Genomic DNA, 22,038 nt, shown 5'->3' on the forward strand with positions numbered 1-22,038 from the left:
AAAACTCGAAAACTTGAAAAACTAAAACAAATTATAAATACAACACCATTTCATTTCGCAAAAAGGCTCAAAACCCTTCTACTCTCCTATTGTACTCCAACTCATCTCTCCTCTTTCTTTCTTTCATCTTTAATAATGGAAGACGACGACGAGTTCGGAGATCTCTACACCGACGTCCTCCAGAAGTTCTCCGTTCCGCAGACCCGCGGTAATTCCCCTGTGCCCGCGCCTTCCTCCTCTCTCCCCGCTCCGATCGACCTTAACCTCAAATCTGATCTTAACCCATATTCATCTTACCCTAATTCCGCTCCTAACGATTCATCCGTGGCCAGGGCGCAGCTCAAGGAAGTTCACGCGCCGGCACGCGCTGGGGATGTGAACGTTGCTGGTGGAGGTGATGAGTTGGCGGAGAACGATGTGAAATTCGATATCGAGGAGGGGACTAACGGGGTTGGGGTTTTGAATGATGACGTGGAGGTGATCCCCGGGCTTGGGAGCGAGGTGGGTGTGAGAGCGGAGAAGAACGAGAGTGGGAAGAGAAACGGTGACGTGGCGGCAGGAGAGGAAGAAGATTGGGATAGTGACAGTGAAGACGATTTGCAGATAGTTTTGAATGATGAGAATCACCGGCCGATGCTGATCGATGAAGGTGCTGGTGATGATGATGACGATGAGGACGAGGATGGAGACCCACTGGTGATAGTTGCTGACATGGACACGAATAATCAGGGTTTGTTGATGGAGGAGCAGGATTGGGGAGGAGGGGGAGCAGGAGGAGATGAAGCGGCTGTGGGGGTGGGCGTTGCGGAGGGAGGAGTGGAGAAGAAGGAGGCTGGGGATAGAGTGAACGGTGGTGCGGCAGGGACTGTGGCGGCAGCTACGGTGAAGATTGGGTATAGCAATCATTATGGGTATCATAATCCATATCATTCTCAGTTTAAGGTTAGTTTGTTAGTTAGTTAGTGCTTTTTTTGTGTATATATATATGTGAATGTGTTTGTATTTATTGTTAAGGGGGTTATGTGTTTTAACCCTTGGTTTGAAGACAATAATAAGAATGAATTGGATTGTAGAGTTTTTGTAAAACTTTTTATATGTTAATGAAATAAAAGTGTTACTCTTTCTTGTGTATCTGTTGATTTGAGTTGAACATCTTTTGTTTCATATTTATGACTGATGTGGACTGAGATAGGGATGTCTAATCTGTGGCGGATGCAAAATGGATAAAAATGTAGGTGTAGTATCTTCTAATCGGAGCTTCTCGAAGCTAACTAGTCTCACCTTTCCGATGCGTGTTAACTGATTGTCCTTATTAACTTTTTGATGATGTTGCATCAGCTTTTTTAAAATGCTTTGGGGCTGCCGATCTAAAAGAAGGAAAATAGTTTAGGTGTGTGATAAGTGTAACCAAGTTATAAACTTGCACTTAGATAGCAGATTTGCCTAGCTGTTTGATGATGGTTTCACAAATGCAAGGAGATTTGCAATAGATGAGTGGATATGTGATGGTATTTAGATCACCTCAAATGTGTTCGGTAATAAAAAAATTTTAAATGTTTACTTTGTAATGGCCATCCCAAGCAATTTGTCTCATCTTCGATGTGAGCCATTTTTACAGTGTGGTAGTTTTTTTCACATACCGTGTGTTACAGTCAATAATTTTGCCCTTTAGGTACTTTAATGTTTTGTATTAAACAAACTTTGAGAGATGCAGCAGATCATAGGGAAAATAACGAGTATAATAAAGTTGATGATGTGCAGAAATGCTACTTAGAGCATCATTTTTGTGCCACTAATATCTCATGAAAAATTCTTAGGGTTTTGTTCACGCCATTATAACATTCATGTGAGTTAATCATTGTCTGTTGTGTATATTTACAGTAGTGATTTTTGGTGTTGTGCTTTAGAAGGGACATCTGAAGTCAGAGAAGCTTTTGTGGATGTTTGCTTCATTTGGTTTTTGACCAAGGACAAATTCAGATTTTGTACTTTTAGAATTAAAGCTTTTTCAGCCTATTGTACTCTACAGTACACACAATACTCACACAAGACTGTAGATGAATAACCTTTAGTGGCACGGTATTTATTTAAGTTCTAAAGAACTTTATTTAGTGCACACTGTAATATCAAAGTATATTGTACGCTTTATACAAGCATAAACAACAATCTGTTACTTATGGTATATCTTGCTTTATTTTTGAACAGTATAATAAAATCATTCACATACTTTTTTGCAGTGAAGCACATCAATCTCTCTGTTGTAGATGTATAATAACTTTGGCAGTCACCTTGGGCCAAATTTTCTCTGACAAAATTGTTTTGAATTCATAGATCATTCCTTAGCCCTGTCTGCTTAACCATGTGTCACATTATGATGAGATAACTATGACCCAAATATTCTACTTTATGCCTTTTTGGTGCCTGTCACCTTAAGTGATTGAACCTTCGAGCTTTTCAACCTGAGCACCTTATTACAGAATCTTAACCACGCATAGATAATTTTCAGCTTGTTGTTAGTTTGCAGCAACCTTCAGCAGTTTGTCTTCCAATTCATAGTTTTCTCTATATGTTGGCATGCTTATCTTTAGTGCTCTTTATGTTCTTTATAGTGTTATGTAGTATCATGCAATGTTCAAATTTTTTTTTCTTGAAAGAAAATTCTTTCTTCCCTTCGATCTTTGGGTTTATGAGTGTTTTCGTTTAAGTGTTTACTAGTGAAAAGATAAATTTAATCAAATTATTATATTTGGCTTTATGCCTCTTCTTGTTCTCTTGTTTTTCTTGCTAACCATGTGATTGATTTGTGCTGCATGCAGTATGTTAGACCAGGTGCTGCCCCAATACCTGGATCAACTGCTGTTGGTCCTGTTGGAGCCCCAGGTCAAGTTCGTCCTCTTGTCAACATGGGTCCAACTCCTGGTCGTGGTAGAGGGGACTGGCGACCAACTGGATTGAAAAATGCTATTCCCATGCAGAGAGGTTTTCCTGGAATGCCTGGTCCTGGTAACAATATGGCAGGACGTGGTTTCGGAGTTGGACTGGAATTCACACTTCCTTCTCACAAGTATATTTTTATTAGCTATAAATTTTTGCTGAATCCTTGATTTTGATATTACATTATGTTAGCTTTTTCTTGTTTCATCAGGCATGTTGTTCAAGTTCAGTAGACTGCTTGTTCATTTTGTATGGTTCTTTTTTATTGAAAAAACCCTAAATAGTTTCTTGTTTCATCAAGAAATTGATTTTCACTCTGCGGCACACTTTTCATCTTTTACTTAGTTGTTATCCTAGTGATTGTTACTCAGTTTTATGACTGATCATATTTATAGTTTCTCCTCTAATTAACTATCTATGAAGTCTAGTATCGATAGTGGTGTCATTTGAATGTTACATGAATTCAGTCTGATTTTGCTGCTGCAGTCTGAAAAAAGGAGCAAATTGCTTCTTGCAGGATGTTTAATGTCTTATTTTTAGTGCTTATGCCAAACATGGTTCAATACACGAGTATCATTGGTAAAATTATCCAATTCAATGTTTGCGTTGTCTCATTAAGGTGTTATGTCTTCTTTGTTATTTTTAGGACTATATTTGATGTTGACATTGATGGTTTTGAAGAGAAACCATGGAAATACCCTGGTGTTGATGTATCAGACTTCTTCAATTTTGGTTTGACCGAGGAGAGCTGGAAGGATTATTGCAAACAGCTGGTAACTACTGACCTTTAATGATATCTTTTACTTGGTAAAACAAGACTAAGAAGGCCCTGTTTCAATAATTGTCAGGAACAACACCGCCTAGAGACTACCATGCAGAGCAAAATTCGTGTTTATGAAAGTGGAAGAACAGATCAGGTAATGAGGTGCATAGCATATGTGTCTCTGGCAGATTTGCAGTTGTTGTGTATGCCTCTCTTTCCCCTGCATGTGTACGATATATACAGAAAGAGACAGATAGATGATGTGACTTCTGAGTTTATACTTGAAGGAAAAGGAATATTATTAATTCTATTATGGTTTTCATTTTAGGAGTATGATCCAGATTTGCCCCCAGAATTAGCAGCAGCAACGGGTGTGTTAGATGTTGCAGCTGACAGTGCAAATGTTGGAAAATCAGATGTTGGACAAAGTGATTTAGCAAAAGGACATTCTCGTGTGCGACCTCCACTAGTATGCCTCAGCTTCTGGTTCTATTTTTTATTTACATGTTCCTTTTTTTTTTTTTGTGATATATCTGCTTATTGAATTTATATTTTGTTTCTGAATGAATTTCTTGATTTTGTTTTTGCTTAAAAATATTTAAATTAATTCTGTTAATGGAGATTTTTACATGTGTATTATTATTGGAGAGTTACAAACATGTTTTATGCCATAGATGGTAGTGTTTATATTCTACATCAGTAACCAGACTCAGTGGTTTTATCTATTTTCTTCCAGCCAACTGGGAGAGCAATACAGGTGGAAGGTGGTTATGGTGAACGCCTCCCCTCTATTGACACTCGTCCTCCTCGAATCCGTGATTCAGATGCAATCATTGAGGTTAGTTATCTATCTCCTGTTAAATTGCACTGATCTTGATCACTTCGAGTGAATGTATATATGCTGCATATGCAATTTTAAATTAACTGAAAGTGCTTGGATAAACAGATTATTTGCCAGGACTCTCTGGATGATGAGTCATCTGTAGGTAATGGCGACCGAGACAATGATCTTCCAAGAGAGGATCTTAGAGGAGGAAGCCATACAGCTGAAGATGAGATTGGACCAGTAGACAATGAATTCTTTGATGGTCCTCCAGAGGCTTTTGATAATAGAAAGAGGGAGCCAGTTGGACATAGGGCACCTTTTATGAATTCTGTTCAAGATAATATGCCTGAAGGAGATGGGACAGTGCCCTTCCCTCCTGAAGTATCACATCATTTTCATCCTGGTTCCAGGGGCCAGACTTCAAAGTACCCTGGTGAAAACGTTGGGACTTCTCATGAAGACAGGTATACAATAATCTTTGATGGATGTAATGTTCGTGTCCTATTTATTAGTTTGATTTGTACGGAACTTGTTTATGCTACAGGTGCTCTAGCAATAAGTGTCATAGTAGCAGTCTGTGTCAGTAAACATTACTGGGTTGATATTCGTCTACATTCAATTTTCTATTTCACTTGCACCATCTTGTATTTTAGTCTACAGGACAGTTTGTCTATGAAATATTTTTTTCTGGTCTTCAAAAGTTAAGGGGTAAACTTGGTTGAAGATATGTGATGAACATTGTGAAATAATTGATTCTTTTTTTGTTGTTTGATTTCTATATTTTTTTATTATATATTTATCTAAATATGCTGTTGACTTAAACTTGTAAGCTTGCTCTGTACTTAATTAACACTTTTTAACTTGCTTTTGTTGAGTACAGGCGGATACAGGGAAGTGACAGATCTCATCTGAGTCCCAGTCGAAGCCCACAGAGTAAGAATTTCCATGATAATCAAGATGAAGACTCATTTGCAAGCTTGCAGGGTAAACATAGTCCATCATCTTCTCCTGTTTCGGCTAGTGGTGCTGTGGAATTGAGTGTTGAGAATAAAGATCATGTGCATGATGAGCTTCGGCCAGGTGATGGAAGCTCTGTGATGGATAAAGAGGACACAAATACGATAACCAAAAGTGATACCCGTAAAGATGGGAATTCACTTCGTACAATGAAGAAACAAAAAGTAGGCTCCCAAGTCGGGAAACCAGATCTAGAATTTGATGAGGAGGATTCGAGGGCTGCAAGAAGTAGTGAAAACAGTAAAGCAAGATCTGGCAGCAGCCGAGATTATAAGAAGGGTCGTGATGGTGTTGAGGAGGAAGTTATGCAAGATAGTCGTTCTACACGCATGGGTAGTGTGAAAAAGCACCTTGAGGAAAATGAACAGAGTTTCCGAAGAAAAGATCGTGAGGGGAGAAAAGACTTTGAAAGAAATCACATGGCTGCAAAGGGGAGGGAGGGTTCTTATCCTAATAGAGACTTGGATCCCAGCATGGTTCATCATGTGCATATGAAAACTGAGGGTTTTGATCGGCGAAAGGAGCGGGAAAATCCTGATGCAGTTTGGCAAAGGAGAGATGATGATCCTTGCAGCAGAAAAAATAGAACTGAAGACTCAAGGAAGAGGGAGCGTGAACATGGTGATGACATGGGACCAAGGCATAGGGGTAAGGCTTGGGAAAGTGAGAGAAGCAATAGAGATGATCTGTATTCAAGAAAACAATTAGATAATGAAAGCTATAGGGTTCATCACGACAAGGATCCTAGTTCACGACACAGGGAAAGAGATGATAATTTGAAGGGTAGGAATGAAATGTTGGAAGATTATAGTAGCAAGAGAAGAAAAGATGATGACTATTTAAGGAGGGACTATACTGACAGAGATGAAATCTTGCATGGTCCACGAGATTCCACTAGTCGTCGAAAGCGAGAAAGAGATGATGTTTTGGAGATGCGGAAGAGAGATGACCAACAACGAATTAGAGAAAATTTCGATGACCACCATCCTGTTAGACTCAAAGATGAGGTGTGGTTGCAGAGAGAAAGGGGGGAGAGGCAGAGGGAGAAAGAAAGGGAGGAATGGCATAGGGTAAAACCTCATGAAGAAGTTCTACCAAAGAGCAAAAGAGAAGATGGACGAGGTACTGTAAGGACTGGGCGTAGTTCAGAAGACAAAGCACGGGCTGGTCATGTTAGAATGAAGGATGACTATAAGGGCTCTGATAAAGAGTACCAACTCAAAGACTCCACCCGTCAGAGTGAACTGAAGAGAAAGGAGCGAATAGGGGATGAAAGTTTTTCAAACCATCGAGGACGTGACGATAATTATGTGCGAGGAAATCAATTTAACAATGAGGAGAAAAAATCAAGGCAGGAAAGATCAGCTTCTCGTAGTGATCGTGCTGTTAATGCTTCTGATAACTCAAGGGTGACTGAGAAAAAACATAAAGAAAACACTAGGAAAAGTAAGGAATCTGATGGCGGGGATCACAACAGTTCTGTTGCTTCCAGGAGAAATCAAGAAAATCAAAGTGGTCATAGTAGTGAGATGGTATGTTCCATAGACACTAGAGTATAAAGTTAGAAATGAGAAATCTACTCATAGAAGTTGAATTAGAAAAATGGGCTAATATAAATAAATGAATAAAATAAGAAAGAATTTTCAAACTGAAATTTTGATGCCTTTGAAAAATTGTTGAAACCAAGAAATGTTCGTATTTTTTGTCTGTCAATGTTTTGTTGGGATGAAGCAATTTTCAGTGAGGCAGCCAGCATTCACAGATGGAAGGACCGGGATAAGTTTGAAACCCTAACATGTAGCTTTGTGTCTACATAATATTGTTAGAAATTGAGAACTTTTTGAGTCAATTTCTATGATTCATCAAGGCTAAGTTGACAGACCGTGTTTTAGTAGTTTCATGCCTTCAAATTTTATACTTGGTAACTGCTTAGGTTATATTGAATATGACCCTTTGGTTACTCTATTATTGTGCAATACTAAATACTATGAAATCTCTGCTGAGCCCACTAGGCCGGTTATTTTGGTCTGTCAAATAGGTTGGTTTGAGCTAAGCTTTGGTTTAGCGCTTGAACTCATGGCTTAACACTTGAGCTCGAGTAGGGGAGAAAAAAAAAAAAGAAAGATAAGTAGCAATGTAATAGATGAATGGAAAAAAATGAATACTAATATTGGTATTTTAAATCAGTTATAAAGAAGAAAGATAAGAAGTGATATGCAGAGAAAGTTCTTTAAGGACTTCTTACTCTGTAAGGAGTGTGCCGATTTCTTAGGCAATATATATCTGTCTATTGATTTTTGTTATCATTGTTGTTGTTTGTGGCGGAATTATTAGGGTTCCTTTGTAGTATGGCTTGGCTGTTTTATATATAAATGTAATAATTGTCTAGTTAGTACGTCATGATATAATTTATTAGGACCATACACATACGCCATTGTATCAAGATCATAACTATCATTTTAGTCCTATTTAATTTATCCAAAGGCAAATATGTATGGTCTTGACCAAATTTTTATCAGGATGTTCAGACTCGAGAATATCTATATATATATATATATATATATATATATATATATATATAGATAGAGAGAGAGAGAGAGAGAGAGAGAGAGAGAGAGAGATTTGTATGTATGATTGCATGGTAGTTTTTGTTCTGGACATCTTGAAGCTTTAATGTGAGGATCAAAGTTGTTGGCTTCACAAAATACAAAACTTAAGAAGTCAACAATTAGTCGTTAGCCTTTGGTCCACAAGTTTAAAAATTTGTTTTTGATGTCACATTTATCATTTACTGATTTTGTTTGATGTGAGATACCTCTTATCTCTATAAAAACATATTTGGTTTGTGTAAAGTGGTTGAATGTCTCATGTAATCCTTTTATGATACCTCATAAATGATGGTAATAGAGCACCTCTTTGATGCCTGCTGGCTTGGAAGGCAAATTTATGGGCTCTTTTTTTTTTTTTTTAATTTGAATAAAGATATGCCTCATGCATTAGCTATACCAGTTGCCAGGTTGATCTCAGATAATATATCAAATTCTATTTTCAGATGATTTAGTGTATGTACAGTTATTTTGTGGTATGGAATTTGACTTATCCATGCACTTTTTCCCCTTGGGTTTTGACAATGCATGTAGCCGAAGATTAGGGGTTTCCACTTTTCTTTTAGGAAAATAATGTTTTTCAATAATCTTCTTTGACAGTTTTGGAAAACCACTGGTAAGTTGCTTCTCTGCGAATTGCTGCTTAATGTAGGTGGTTCCTTGATTGAACCCTTAATTAATGCTGGGAATTTCCCTTTTAGAATTCTTGTCTGTTCGTGATTGGTTGTATTTCTGTTTAGGGTTTGAAGGGCGGCTTTAAGCAAGGAAATGCTGAGAATGAGAAAACAGGTCATCGTAACTCTTCCAGAAAACAGAAGGAAGATGCTTCCTCGGACGATGAACAGCAAGATTCAAGGAGAGGGCGCTCAAAATTGGAACGATGGACCAGCCATAAGGAGAGGGATTTCAGTATCAACAACAAGTCGGCAACTTCTTTGAAGTTTAATGACATAGATGGGAATAAAAATGGTGTATCTTTAGAAGCCAGCAAACGCATGGAGGATTCTGCTACAGTGATTGAGCCTGTCAATCAGCAACATTCCTTGGCTGATAAAAAAGATGTTGCTGATCCAGAGACCAAGGGTGTCAACTCAAAACCATTGGATGATCGGCACCTTGATACAGTTGAGAAGCTGAAGAAGCGAAGTGAGCGATTCAAACTCCCAATGCCAAGTGAGAAGGATGCTGTGGCAATAAAGAAGATGGAGAGTGAGCCACTACCATCTGCGAAAACTGAGACTCAGACTCCTGCTGATTTAGAAATTAAAGCAGAGCGCCCAGCTCGAAAACGAAGGTGGATCAGTAACTAAATGTGAAAGCAAGTAATGTATGTTAACTGGCTTTGTTGCTTTCCTGATTTCATGTTATTTAACCCTGAAGGTCCAATCAGACCTTAATATCATAAAATGGGTTCTGTAGGGTATTTGGGACCCATTTCCATGTACCTCAGCCATAGATTTATATTCTTGTAAGGATGCCGGTCACCCTATACATTTTTATATTATGTGTATATACACTAGTGAATGTAACACTGAGCTGGTCACTAAAGGTGTCACATTTTGGAGTCTATATGAATTGTATTGCTCAGATTCAGTCTGGGTTTTTGGAGGCTCAGTCATGAACTGTGTCCGAACCTGCAAAATTCTGCTAACAGTACAGAGCCGAGGTACTAGCATGAATTCGAAGGCGCCCGGCGACTTAAAATTGTGAGATTTGAAGAAGAGGAAACTTTGTCAGGTAATGCATAGAGATGAAGCATCATCAAAATAGATTTAGATGATGAATGATTCTGCCACTATCTGTATTCTTTAGCTTGACTAGAAATTACCATGTTACCACATGTTCTTTTTTGAGAAGGCAAAAACACAAGAATGGTAATGTTAGTATTTGTTTTTGTATTCATGATATCAAGTTAATTTGAGTTATAGTGACAAGATGAAAGGAATAGAACAAAGTACCACCGTTGACCTCTCGAACTTTTGACAATTTTACTTTTGAGATACTGTTTTCATTATTGCAATGTGAATGGGGCATTTTGGCTTGGTACGGTGTTTGACTTGATTTGAAATGAATTCGAATTAAAATTTCAGTTTGATAATTTGGTTTGAATCTCTTTTTAAAGATATTATTTATCGTATCTCATCGGTAATAATATTTATTTTATCTCATTAGAAATATATATATATATTTTTTTGTGAGAAGCTACCATAAATATTTTGGCCAGTGTGAACTTTGCAATCCATGAATGAAACAGCTAGTCGATGCTTTAGGAACCCATGAGTATGGGGAACCAAAAAGAAAAAAAAATCAGATAACAAGCTTACTGTAGGGTTGAATTTGAGTTCGTCCAAGTTTGTGTTTAACTTGGTATTGTTCGAGTTTAACTTGTTTTAGAGAAGTCAAGCTTAATTTTGATTTGGTGTTATAACTAAACAAAAAATAAATAAAATGATATAGTTTTGATTAAAATAATATTGTTTTAGTTTATATATATCAAATTTTTTTAAATTTACAAACTTAATGAATTAAATATCTCTCTATCGTAAGTTAAAAAATATTTAACTTTTATGTTTGAATTTGAGTTCAAAATCATTTAAATAAAACTTGTTTTACGCATATTCGAATTGCAGCTGTGTTCGAATCTAATTCTAGTTGTGCAGATATGCAGAATTGCAAAGGGGTAAATTGGTAAAAAAGAATCGACACAAGGATACATTGCTTATAACAAACAAGAACCAAGTTTAGTGTATATAAATACATCAAACCATTCATTTTCAAGCGTTAGGGTTTCCAATCTCATTAGTTTAAGAATGAGGCTTTGCTCTCAAAGATGGGTCGCTGTTCCTTCCCTTTGATTGTCAGTGAAGCCGGTGATTTCACCGGTAAGGTTACCCACATCACTTTCATTAACAGCAACGTTACTATTCTCAGCTTCCAATAAAAACAAACAGAGCAGGCTGTGTCTCTGTGATCAGATGGCGGGGTTCTTTGTAGATCATGGCGACGCAATGTTTCAAGTTCAAACCTTGGGAAAATGTAATTTACTCACTCTAATCTTTCTCTTTCTCTCTCTCTCTGTCTCTTTGAGGAGGCTGTGATGATGATGGTTTTATCTAAGTGAAATGATCAGACGGTGGGGATCTTTGCACATCATGGCGAGGCGGCTTCTGGGTATTGTTTAAAACTCCTTGTTGTTGCAGCCATGGTGGTGAAGTTTCGATCTTTGTCTGATAAAAGGCGAATCTGAGCCTCTTCTTCATCCAAGGTTTGGCAAAATAAAAACACTTTCCACATTGAGGCTGTTGAAATATGGCCAAAAGACTTATCTTTCTTTCTCTCTCTCTCTTTCTCTCTTTCTTCAATGGTGAATGCAATGGGGCTGTGATGAAGCTTTCAGGCTCTGAGTTGGACTCTTTCTTGGAGACCCGTTTCTTGGCGTGGCAACCCGGATGTATGTCCATGTTGCAGCCATTGAACTTTAACTTTCAAGTTGTGTCCACTCAAAGCTGAATCTGAGTCTCCATTTCTGCTTCCACTACCTCGTTTTTATGTTTTTATTCTTTAAATTTTGATTTGTTTTTAATTTGTTTGGGAAATTAAATTCTAAAACTTAAGTTGGAAAGGAATAAACTTATCAAGTTTTCTAGATCAAAATCCAATCTTTCCAACATATTGAGGAAATATTTTGAAAACTTGAACCTGAGCCCAGGGCGTTTGTTTTCTGGATTCTGTATTTTATCTTTAATTGCATTGTGGTTGTGGGCGTTGTTACTACATATGTACAGGCACTTGAAATGTGAAATGTGAAATGTTGTTAGATTAGACCTAAAAATTAAGTCAAATGTAATGAGTAGCTTTGATTGGATCCACTGGTAGATCGAGTGGATCTTGAGTTGGAATTTCAGTTCGACAGTTCAAATCGAGATCAATTTGTTATTCATCAGGTGAACTGTATTGTTCATGGGCAATACTGTTCATGCTGCCAGCAGCAAGAGAATTGCAGCCAAATTTCTCTCATGAAATTGCAAACGTATGGTTTCTGAAGCTGTAGGAGGAAAATCTGTGATAAATTTGTCAACATCGAACTGCAAATTATCAAGAAATTTCAAGGTCTCATTTGATGGATCATAGCTGTGATTACAGCTTAATTAAACATTGTTTGCAAAACCATAAGCATATACTTGTAGTCCTTTATGAGCATCAGTCACAAGAGTAGTTGAAGGGTACAAATATCCTGTTTTATTGTGAACGGGCAATATGAGATTTTTCAGGATATCTATGCTAGGAGCAAAAGATTTTGATTGCAGGAAGATTCACTGTATGCTTGATTGATTGTTGGTTCAACTTCATTCGGGTTTTTGGGTTGAGGAACACTAAAACAAGCTTTGTTCCTGCCTTGTTCACCTCCTCTCCAATGGCTTTCAGAGAAACAATCTCAGGGGATTATAAGTATTTTATGCCCCCAATTCCAGTAGACTTCTGAAGATTGTGTTGTCCAGAAAAGAATGTGTCATACTGAGAGCAATTAGCAGAAGAGAAAGAAATTTGTCTGATAGAAGAGGTTAAACAGGAAAGGATAGAGAAAACACCTGAGGGTTTTACTTTCCTTCAACCGTGGATATTCGAAATTCTCCATTGAATACATGTGATTAATCCTGAAATTAGTCATGTAAATATCTTCTTCTGTTTGATTGGATTGTCAATTTTTTTCACCTGATGAAACTGTTTTGATTATTTGTTCAAACTGAATCATGTATGCTCTAATTGAGAGGGAAATGTAAGTATCCAAATCAAAATTATTTGCAATTAGAATGTCCTTGATCCTCAAATTAGGGTTGGACTTTGAGCTGGTTTAGTTTTAAAAAGTAACCCTATTTGAGTTCATATTTATCAATCTCGAGTTAGGGTTCTTTGCTTGACTAGAAATCAAAGCGAATTTGATTTAAATGGAGTTCTGTTCGATTCAATTCATGGGTAAACTTCGATTCAATTCATGGGTAAACTGTTCAATTTAATTTAATTTGAGTTTGGTCTTGTCTTAAGTCAAATTGAACTGAATGATTGAAAGATTAACATTATTTTTGTTAATATTAAAATGATATAATTTTAGTTAATTGTTAAGTTATTTTTCTATTTACTAAAATGATGTAATTTTAATAATTATCAACAAATTTAAGCCTTGAATTTAAATGATTATACCTTGGCTCGAAAGTGTTGTCACAAGGTTAGAGTTTTAGCTTATCAAAAGTAATATCTCATTTATAGCTTGGATCTAAGCTTAATGAACCTGAGCCATCTCTTTACCCATTAGAGCCAAACATGAGCCAACTGACATTTGTGTTTGGCTCGGTTTGGCTTAGCATGTTAACGAGACATTTGATTTAAAAAATATTTTATTATAAAAATTAAAAGATTTTCTCCAACATTATAAGATATAATTTATTATTATATTCCATAAAATTCTATAAAAATAAATAGATATAAATAATTATTATATTTAGTTAAAGGTAATAAAAAAATACTAATATATTATTTTATTTAAAAGTCTTTGTATTTAATTATTCTAAAATATTTTTTATGTTATTTATTATATTAATTGAAAATAAGATTATTTTTATCCTAAATAATTAATAAATAATAAATAATTATAATAAAATAAAAAGATTATCTCTTATATTATTATTATTAATAATAAAAAAATATTTAAATATTTTTATTATCTATTAAATAAATAAAATAATACAAATAATAAAAAATAAATTATTAGAGTAATCAAACTATTCTTTAAACCAAACGATTCTTACCGTGCACAAAATACTCAGTAGAGCACCACATGGCCCACTGTTGCCAGCTAAGCCGTTTGAAAAATATTACTCTACACGTAACAACACTGAATTCTTCTCTCCCTATTAAAAACGAATCTGCTTTCTCTTCTTCATCACCTTGCTCGAATCCCGTTAATCGAAAGCAGATACAAAGACAAATTCAAAGCGGAGGCACCGTAGGACACTGTAAAATTCGCCACAGGAGAGAGATAGAAATGAAAATCACGGCGTTGCTGGTGTTGAAATGCGTCCCCGAGGGAGCCGATCCGGTGATCTTGGCCAACGCATCTGATGTTAGCCATTTCGGTTACTTTCAACGCTCCAGCATCAAAGAGTTCATCGTCTTCGTCGGTCGCACCGTCGCCAAGCGCACTCCTCCGTCGCAGCGTCAGTCGGTTCAACAGGAAGGTCCGATTTCATCTTTTCCTTTTAACTGATAATTACATCGCTTTCTGTCGGTTTACGTTTCAGCTAGAATCTTGTCGTTTTGAGTTTATTTTGTAGCTTTTATAATTATTATCATGTGATCTATTTATTCTGTGTATAATAGAAAAATTATATTTTGTGGTTTTTTTTAACGCTTTATCGAGTTGTATTTTGTTCTGCAATTGGAGGCCATTTTAGAATAAGTGACCATGTAATTGTTGTGAGCTTCAAGTTATCTGGAATTCTTTTTTAATCTATTGTGTTGAAAATTACACTTTAAGATATATTGAAACTAGTAAAATAATGATCCTTTAGAATTATGCTTTACTGAATTACATTCAACAGATGTTTTTTGTTATTGTATGGAGTTAGGAGTGAGGTTAAAGTTTTTCTTTGTTTTTGAAGTAAATTTGTAATTTTTGTGAGCTCGAAGGGTTTAAGATTTATGATTCTCAACTATATCAAACTATTTAGTGATGTATTAATTGTACTTTTGAGATACATTGGAACAACATATTATGTTTTCTTTGTGTAGCGGTTTTCTTTGTTTTTGGGTACAAATTTGTAATTTTTGTGATCTCAAATTGTTTCAGGCTTATGATTTCTCAGTTATCTTTAATTCCTTATGATGTATTATGCTTTATGGTGCTTTGAATAAATAAAATAAAATTCCCCTGCTTTGTATTTAGGAGTGTATCAGCGTTTTTTTTTTCTTAATTTTTAAGAATTGAGTAAATTTGTGATCATTGTGAGCTTGATTCGTTTGGTATTCATGATTTCTCAAGTTTGTCGAGTTTTGAGTGTAAAGCTGATAGTCTGAGAAGAAGTAAATGAACGAGTTGATTGTGTTAATTGTTTTTAATTTTGTTGGGTTTTAATTGATTGTGTAGAGTACAAGGTGCATGCTTATAATAGAAATGGACTATGCGCAGTAGGATTTATGGATGATCACTATCCAGTTCGAAGCGCATTTTCACTTCTGAACCAGGTATATTATACTCGACCCATATCAATTTTAATTTTAATTTGGTTATGCTTAATGGTTCTTAGGAAGTTTTTTCTATGAGAGTGCTTTTCCCAAAATTGATGGGCAGATAAGATGCTCTCTGTATGTTTTACTTTTTCTAAAAACATTTTAATCTTTAACTGTCAAAACATTAAAGTTTATTATATATTGTAAAACTTCTTGCATTTTAGATTTAATATCTTATAAAACATAAAGGAAATGAAAATTTCAAAGTTGGTTGATAGTAACAAAAGAAGAAAATTTAGTTGGAAATTTGGAATAGTTTTGTCCCCATGGTTATTTATTGATCTATTTTACTTTTTCTTTTGGAGAATTCCCACTATTGTGTTTCTCGGTTAGATCTTAAATCTCTTGTACGTTCAGCGAGTTAACAGCTGGTGAAATTATCTCACTCAAAAGTTTGAAGTGTGAGAATGAAAAGTTTCTTTGAAAATATAATTTTATATGGGTTGAGTTTTCTTCATTTTGGAATTTTTTTGTGATGATGAAACCTTGTGTGGATGCTTGATGCTGTCTGTTTTTTTCTTGGATAGTTGATAAATTAAGGGTGTCTGGCAGGTGATAGATGAGTATCAGAAAAGTTTTGGTGATTCATGGAAAACTTCTCAGGCAGACAGCTCTCAACTGTGGCCTTATCTGAATGAAGCTTTGATTAAATTTCAGGTACCTTAAATTTCTTTTTCAACTTGTTCAAATTCACAATTGACGATTTAGATCTCATCATCTTGTGCTTTCATTGTTTCCAATTGACAACATTTCAGGACCCTGCAGAGGCTGATAAATTGTTGAAAATTCAAAGGGAATTGGATGAAACCAAGATTATTCTTGTGAGTATTTTGCTTTCTCAATCCTCAATTACTGTCACACAACCTTTAGTTTTCATTTTCTAATTGATAGGTAATTCTTATTCAAAATGTTTTGGTATGAGCTACATCAGACATCGGGTCTTTAATTAGATGCATATGAGTCTTTTTTAGTTGAACATAGTTATTGAAGTGCCCCAATTCAACCAAAGTCTTGCTCTTCTGATACAGCCTCAGCCTCAGCCTCAAAGCTGTATGGGATATAAATGATTTGGATAGTTTTGTTCATTCTAAATGCAAGCGGCAAGTTATGGAATTTCTGAATTAAAAAAATTACAATTGGGATACTAAATTTGCTATATGTGAATTTCTTTTATTCCCAGGTTGTTCTCATGGCATATGCTGTATGTGAATTTTTTTTATTTTAAGTTTTGGGGCTGGGCTTTTGATGATTAATAATTTATGCTTTGTAATCGTTATCTTATCTGTTTATAATATTGGCTTCTCTTTCTTTCAAGTTTTCTAATGTTTAATTATCTATTTCAGCATAAAACTATTGATAGTGTGCTTGCACGAGGTGAGAAGCTGGACAGTTTAGTTGAAAAGAGTTCAGATCTCAGCGCAGCATCACAGGTAATCCAACCAGAAGTTTGTATTTTTTTTTCACTCTTTTGTTAGTAACAACTGAACATTTGTAACTCATATGTGCATAGTCTTTCATGCTACCTGTTTACATGTACTTATTCTACCCTATTGGTTTTTGCTGTTTGGTTGCTTAGTTGCCTCTAGACCAGTATAATTCAAAGGCCTTATGAAATTTTTGAGTTTATTAGTTTATTACATCACATCCATGTCAATATCTCAGTAGGAGATTGTTGGGATGAGAAGTCATTTACGTTGCTTTGAGAACAAATTTAACTTGTGGCTAATGCAAGAACTTTATGATTTTTGAAATAGATGTTCTACAAGCAGGCGAAGAAAACTAATCAATGTTGTACCATACTGTAAGCATCCCATGGCAAGGCGCATATATCCTGTAATGGCATCATTCACTTATTACAGTGTTGAAGCTGATGGATGATATAAAGGTGATTATAATATGTTTATATCATTTATCAATTGTTTGATTGGAAGTTTTGTGGTTTTCATCTTCTGGGTGGTCTTTGTGTTCTTGATAATCAGAAGTAAAGAAACGTTGTTGGCAAAAATCTAGTATCCTGGTACTTAATGCTCTTCCAATTCACAAGCATAGCTTGTTTATGTGTTTCTCTCGCTCTGATTATACAGGATACGTCTACATTTTCTGTACTATGTATTTGTATCTAATTTTTTATTTCTATATATTTTTTTCATTGAAACTACAAAAATAATTTTTTTTTTTTATAATTTTGTTGTGCATGAGATTTGATTTTAAAAGTTATAAATATTTTCATGGGAGATCTCTAAAAAAATATTTCATATTAGTTGTTGGATTTTGTGTTGAGAATTGGAGTGTCCTGGTTTTAATTAGAAAATAACGGTAAGAAACATATTTTTATTGTTCGATATTTTTTAATAAATATATTCAATAAGTCTCACTTAAAATTTTAGTTATGTTTATGTTTGTGTTATCAGTCTATCTAGCTGGTAGGATAAATTGACCGACCAACCAAGGTTTGGTTTGGATCTAAAAACATTCATGCATATCAAATCAATAAAATTTTATGTACATAGTTTTTGTATACAATTGAAATATATAAATGATATATCATTATGTGATTGAATGAGTTTGAATTAAAGATAAAGTAATATTCAATCATATAATAACACATTATTTATATACCCAAATTGTATATTAGTATTGCTCATACCAAATTTATTTATTATCTTAAATAATAATCAACTTGGGATCAACATCTTACCTATTTCAGAGAGATACCATGTATTAATTTTTGTCACATCTTTTTAGTTACAAAAGAAGTCAATAGCTTCAAACTCAGGCGCAAAATTAAAATTTTAAAGGGAACTTAGTTATATAATATTAGTATGACAATTAGACCGGTCTAATAGGATATTTGAAGCACAATTTAACCTTATTTACATGATTTAACCTCAAGTTTATTTTGTTTAATAATTAAAACGGATTTTAGTGTTAAACTAGATTGGATTCGATGCGGGTGGCCATGAATTGTATTGATAATCACAACATGATAACTGGTTAAAAAAATTATCGTCATATACTATTGTTTTTAGGCCGAAGGACTTATTTCTGCCCAAAGATTAGTACTTTTTCAAATTTTTATCTATTAATTTGAAAATCTTAAATACCTATTCATCTATTAATTTATGTAGTTATGTTAGGTGTAAAATTATCATTTAATAAAAAATTTAAAAAACTAAAAAGTTATTATATTTCTCCCCAAGTTTAAAAATTTAATAATCCTCTACAATCCAAGGTTTGAAAAATCACTATATTTCCCTTAGGGTTTCGATCTCTATCTAACGATAATCTCTTCTTCAACCATCGGTGTTCTCTCTTCGGGTCGGCTTATCTCTCTTTCTCGGTCTACTAATCTCTCCCTCTTGGTCTCTTTATTGCCCTCCCTTGGACACCTTCATCTCTGATGCAGAGAAAATCAAGGAAGATGAAACATCTTTGTCTGAAACGAAGATGATTTCATTTTCATTTCTGACAAAGATGATTTTGTCTTCATCTTCAATGAAGATGGCAAGGAGACTGTCGGAAGAGATCGGGAGAGAAAGATAAGCTAGAAGGGAGAGAAAAAACTGACAGTAGGAGAAGAGATTGTCGTTAGAGAGAAGAGATCGAAACCCTAGAGGGGAAATGAAATGATGATTTTTCAAACCTTGGATGAAGGGGGTGGGGGGGAGGAGAATTATTAGATTTTTAAACTTAAAGGAAAATACAATAAATTTTTAATTTTTTAAAATATTTTTACTAAATAATAATTTTACCTCAACATTTATTATAAAAATTAACAGAAGGATGAATGTTTAAAATTTTTGAAATTAATAAATAAGAATATTGAAAAACACTAATGTTTGGATGAGAATAAGTCCTTTGGCCTTGTTTTTATTCATAGCTGGTGAATAAATTTAAAATCAAAATATACAATGAACAAAGTTCACAACTAAGATAAGGTCCAAAAGGGACCCTTTTTCTCCATAGTCATCCTTAAGATTCCAAGCCTATCATGATCAGTACCGGTGAAGTTTATCCATCACCATTTCACATCAAAGGACACGTGACAAACAAACACCATGAACAAGACACTCATAATTCACACACACAAAGACGCTTTTTACATACAAAACCACAAAGCCAAATTGTATAAATACATTTGTACAAACGCAAACAGGGTTTTTGACCCTTTATTTATGACTTGAGATTACCCAATTTTATGTTTTCTTCATTTTCATTTTCCGAAGATGGATTTGATCCACCATATGCCTTTGGTGTCCTTGGGGCCTCCATCATCGCCCTCTGGGGGTGGATCACTCTGTGGTGTCTTGTGCAGTTTGCTCACATCATACCCTTCACTCTTGGCCTTTTCCACCAGGTGGTTGTAGATCTCTTCATCTAGATGAGTCCTTCTGCATAGTATCTGCAATCATAACAACACCATATGTTGGTACCATGAATTGATCATAAATAGAAATTTGAAGCTGATGAACGGAAGTTAGACAACTGACAATCTCATTAGTAAGAGTCGGTTAACTTGTAATATTCTTCAATATATGTACGTGTATACACTTGTAATATCTATGTCGATTGTTTGTGTGATTATTTGCACTAATGCAATGTACACCGAATAGTTGTGAAATTCAGTGCAAAAATTTGAAAGACACGAGGGAAAATGGGTAGTTGGTCTTCAGGATAGTGGTATAACTATGATAATGTAAACATGAAGTTATATTACAGAGGTGAAATGCTAATTGAGTGCTTGAAGTGTCTCTCTCTAACCTTCTCACTTTTAACAATTTGTACTAGTGGAGATAAGTTCCATGTATAACCTTTTTATGGAGTTTCGTGACTCAGTGAGTGTCGTTGTGATATCAATATGGTAGAATTTTAGGAAAACAAAGAGAGATAAACCATGAATGAGAAGAGAAACAACTCACTGTCGGATATACATACCCAGAGATTCCTCCTGCTAGGCTCACCAATCAGAGCAAATTGATACTCATCATCAATGAACAGAACCCAGTAGTCTCCAACAACAGGGATGATAGGCAAGAAAGGAGGCACATAAAACTTAACTTTAAGTTTGGCCTCATCACTATTAGCATTAGCCTTGTATGCACTGCCTTCTATGGAGCTTCTTTTGCCATCTACCCATGTCTCATTCAAGACATGCACAGTCCCATCGTCATTCAAAGTGTAAGTGGCTCTTGTATCCACTCCATTCTTGGGCTGAAACCTTGAAGGGAATGAAGCAATCTCATACCATCTCCCCATGTACCGCTTTAAATCAAGGCCTTTCACCACTTCCATTTCCTTCTTGGCCATATTTTGGGGTGAATAATTCAAGCTTTTGCTCAAAGATATTAACTTTTTTGAGGATTGAAGATGGGTTTAAGAGAGATTTTGATAATGCTTGTTATTGATAAGGTGGGTCCGGTACATGAGAAGTGCTTGGTTGAAAAAAAGGTTCTGTTGGCAGACGTGGAGGGCTTAGAGCCTTACATGTGTGAAGTATGAAAGATGGATTAGGGAGTTTCTAGGCTTATTTTGTTGGATGGAGCCAAGACAAACCAGAGGCATGTTGCATGTGAATTTGTGAGTAATGAAAAGGGATTTTGATTGAAAATGTAGTAAAACTTGGCGATGGAGGAAAGAAAGTTAATCACAAGATAGCAAATGTGTCAATCCTAATCTACAGCGTGAATGAGATGGGGAAGAATCTTTGATCTAGTTCGAGTCCACGGTTGTAAACTTAGAGCCAAGGTTTAAGATTTCATTGTAACTTTGTGTTATCTATCAACTACCTAGTTAGTTTTGTTAGAGCTTATTTGTTTCTATTTTTCTTTATTTCAAAATTTTTATGACATTAGTTTGGGGGTATGCCTACCATATTTTTGTTAGTTTATTTAGAGTGTGCATACTTTTATCTTGTCTCAACTTCAAATCTTTTATGGCATTACTTGGGGTATGTTTTTGTATCTTTGTACTATGCCTTTTTGTTTTATATAATTTGTAATTAAAAAGAGAGAGAGAGAGGGAGAGAGAAAGATTGGGAAGAAAAATGTACAAAGGTGTATTTAGTCTAAAGAATATTTTATTATTAAAATTGAAAGATTTTTTTGAAGATAAATTACTTAAAAGATTATCGAGCTTAAATGATTACTTTGTTTGATAACATTTGATAGATATAAATAATTATTATATTTGGTTAGAGATAATAAAAGAATACTAGTAAATTATTTTACTTAAATACCTTTAAGTATAATTATTATAAAATATTTTTATATTACTTGTTATATTAATTGAAAATAAGGTTATTTTTATCCAAAAAAAATAATAAATAAAAATATAATTATAATAAAATCAAGATTATCTTGATAATCTTTTAATACTTAAGGTGAATGTGATAATTAGATTACCATCTATATTATCTATTAGATCATCATTAGTAATAAGATTATATTGAACTAAAAAAAATCTCAAGCACACAGGATTTTGATGAATGCAAAGGATTTGCAAAATGATGATTTTGAAATTGATGTCATAATTGACAAAAATGTGCTGAAATTGTTCATCCAATAATTTCTCTAACCCTTTTCTTTGTCTTCATCCTCTCAATAATTTCT

General features: G+C 34.8%; 3 protein-coding genes across 3 annotated transcripts; 2 read left to right on the forward strand and 1 right to left on the reverse strand.

The window, feature by feature from the left end:
- The first annotated feature begins 14 nt into the window (after positions 1 to 14).
- Positions 15 to 10,192, forward strand: LOC123200046 (FIP1[V]-like protein). Its single transcript, XM_044615132.1, has 9 exons — positions 15 to 942; positions 2,817 to 3,064; positions 3,581 to 3,707; positions 3,783 to 3,851; positions 4,026 to 4,166; positions 4,434 to 4,535; positions 4,644 to 4,987; positions 5,404 to 7,072; positions 8,887 to 10,192. The coding sequence occupies exons 1-9, from the start codon at positions 136 to 138 to the stop codon at positions 9,454 to 9,456; spliced, it is 4,077 nt and encodes a 1,358-aa protein (XP_044471067.1). The 5' UTR covers positions 15 to 135; the 3' UTR covers positions 9,457 to 10,192.
- Positions 10,193 to 14,052: 3,860 nt separating this feature from the next.
- On the forward strand, positions 14,053 to 17,594 carry LOC123199976 (VAMP-like protein YKT61). Its single transcript, XM_044615036.1, has 6 exons — positions 14,053 to 14,379; positions 15,288 to 15,385; positions 15,983 to 16,087; positions 16,186 to 16,251; positions 16,774 to 16,860; positions 17,185 to 17,594. Exons 1-6 carry the CDS (start codon positions 14,187 to 14,189, stop codon positions 17,233 to 17,235), a joined length of 600 nt encoding a protein of 199 aa, XP_044470971.1. The 5' UTR covers positions 14,053 to 14,186; the 3' UTR covers positions 17,236 to 17,594.
- Positions 17,595 to 19,351: 1,757 nt separating this feature from the next.
- On the reverse strand, positions 19,352 to 20,805 carry LOC123201098 (temperature-induced lipocalin-1-like). The gene is made up of 2 exons (XM_044616554.1): positions 20,366 to 20,805; positions 19,352 to 19,832 (listed from the first exon to the last, which is right to left on the reverse strand). The coding sequence occupies exons 1-2, from the start codon at positions 20,735 to 20,737 to the stop codon at positions 19,644 to 19,646; spliced, it is 561 nt and encodes a 186-aa protein (XP_044472489.1). The 5' UTR covers positions 20,738 to 20,805; the 3' UTR covers positions 19,352 to 19,643.
- Between the last annotated feature and the right edge of the window lie 1,233 nt (positions 20,806 to 22,038).

Source organism: Mangifera indica, chromosome 17 (genome assembly GCF_011075055.1).
Source record: "Mangifera indica cultivar Alphonso chromosome 17, CATAS_Mindica_2.1, whole genome shotgun sequence".
NCBI lineage: Eukaryota > Viridiplantae > Streptophyta > Magnoliopsida > Sapindales > Anacardiaceae > Mangifera > Mangifera indica.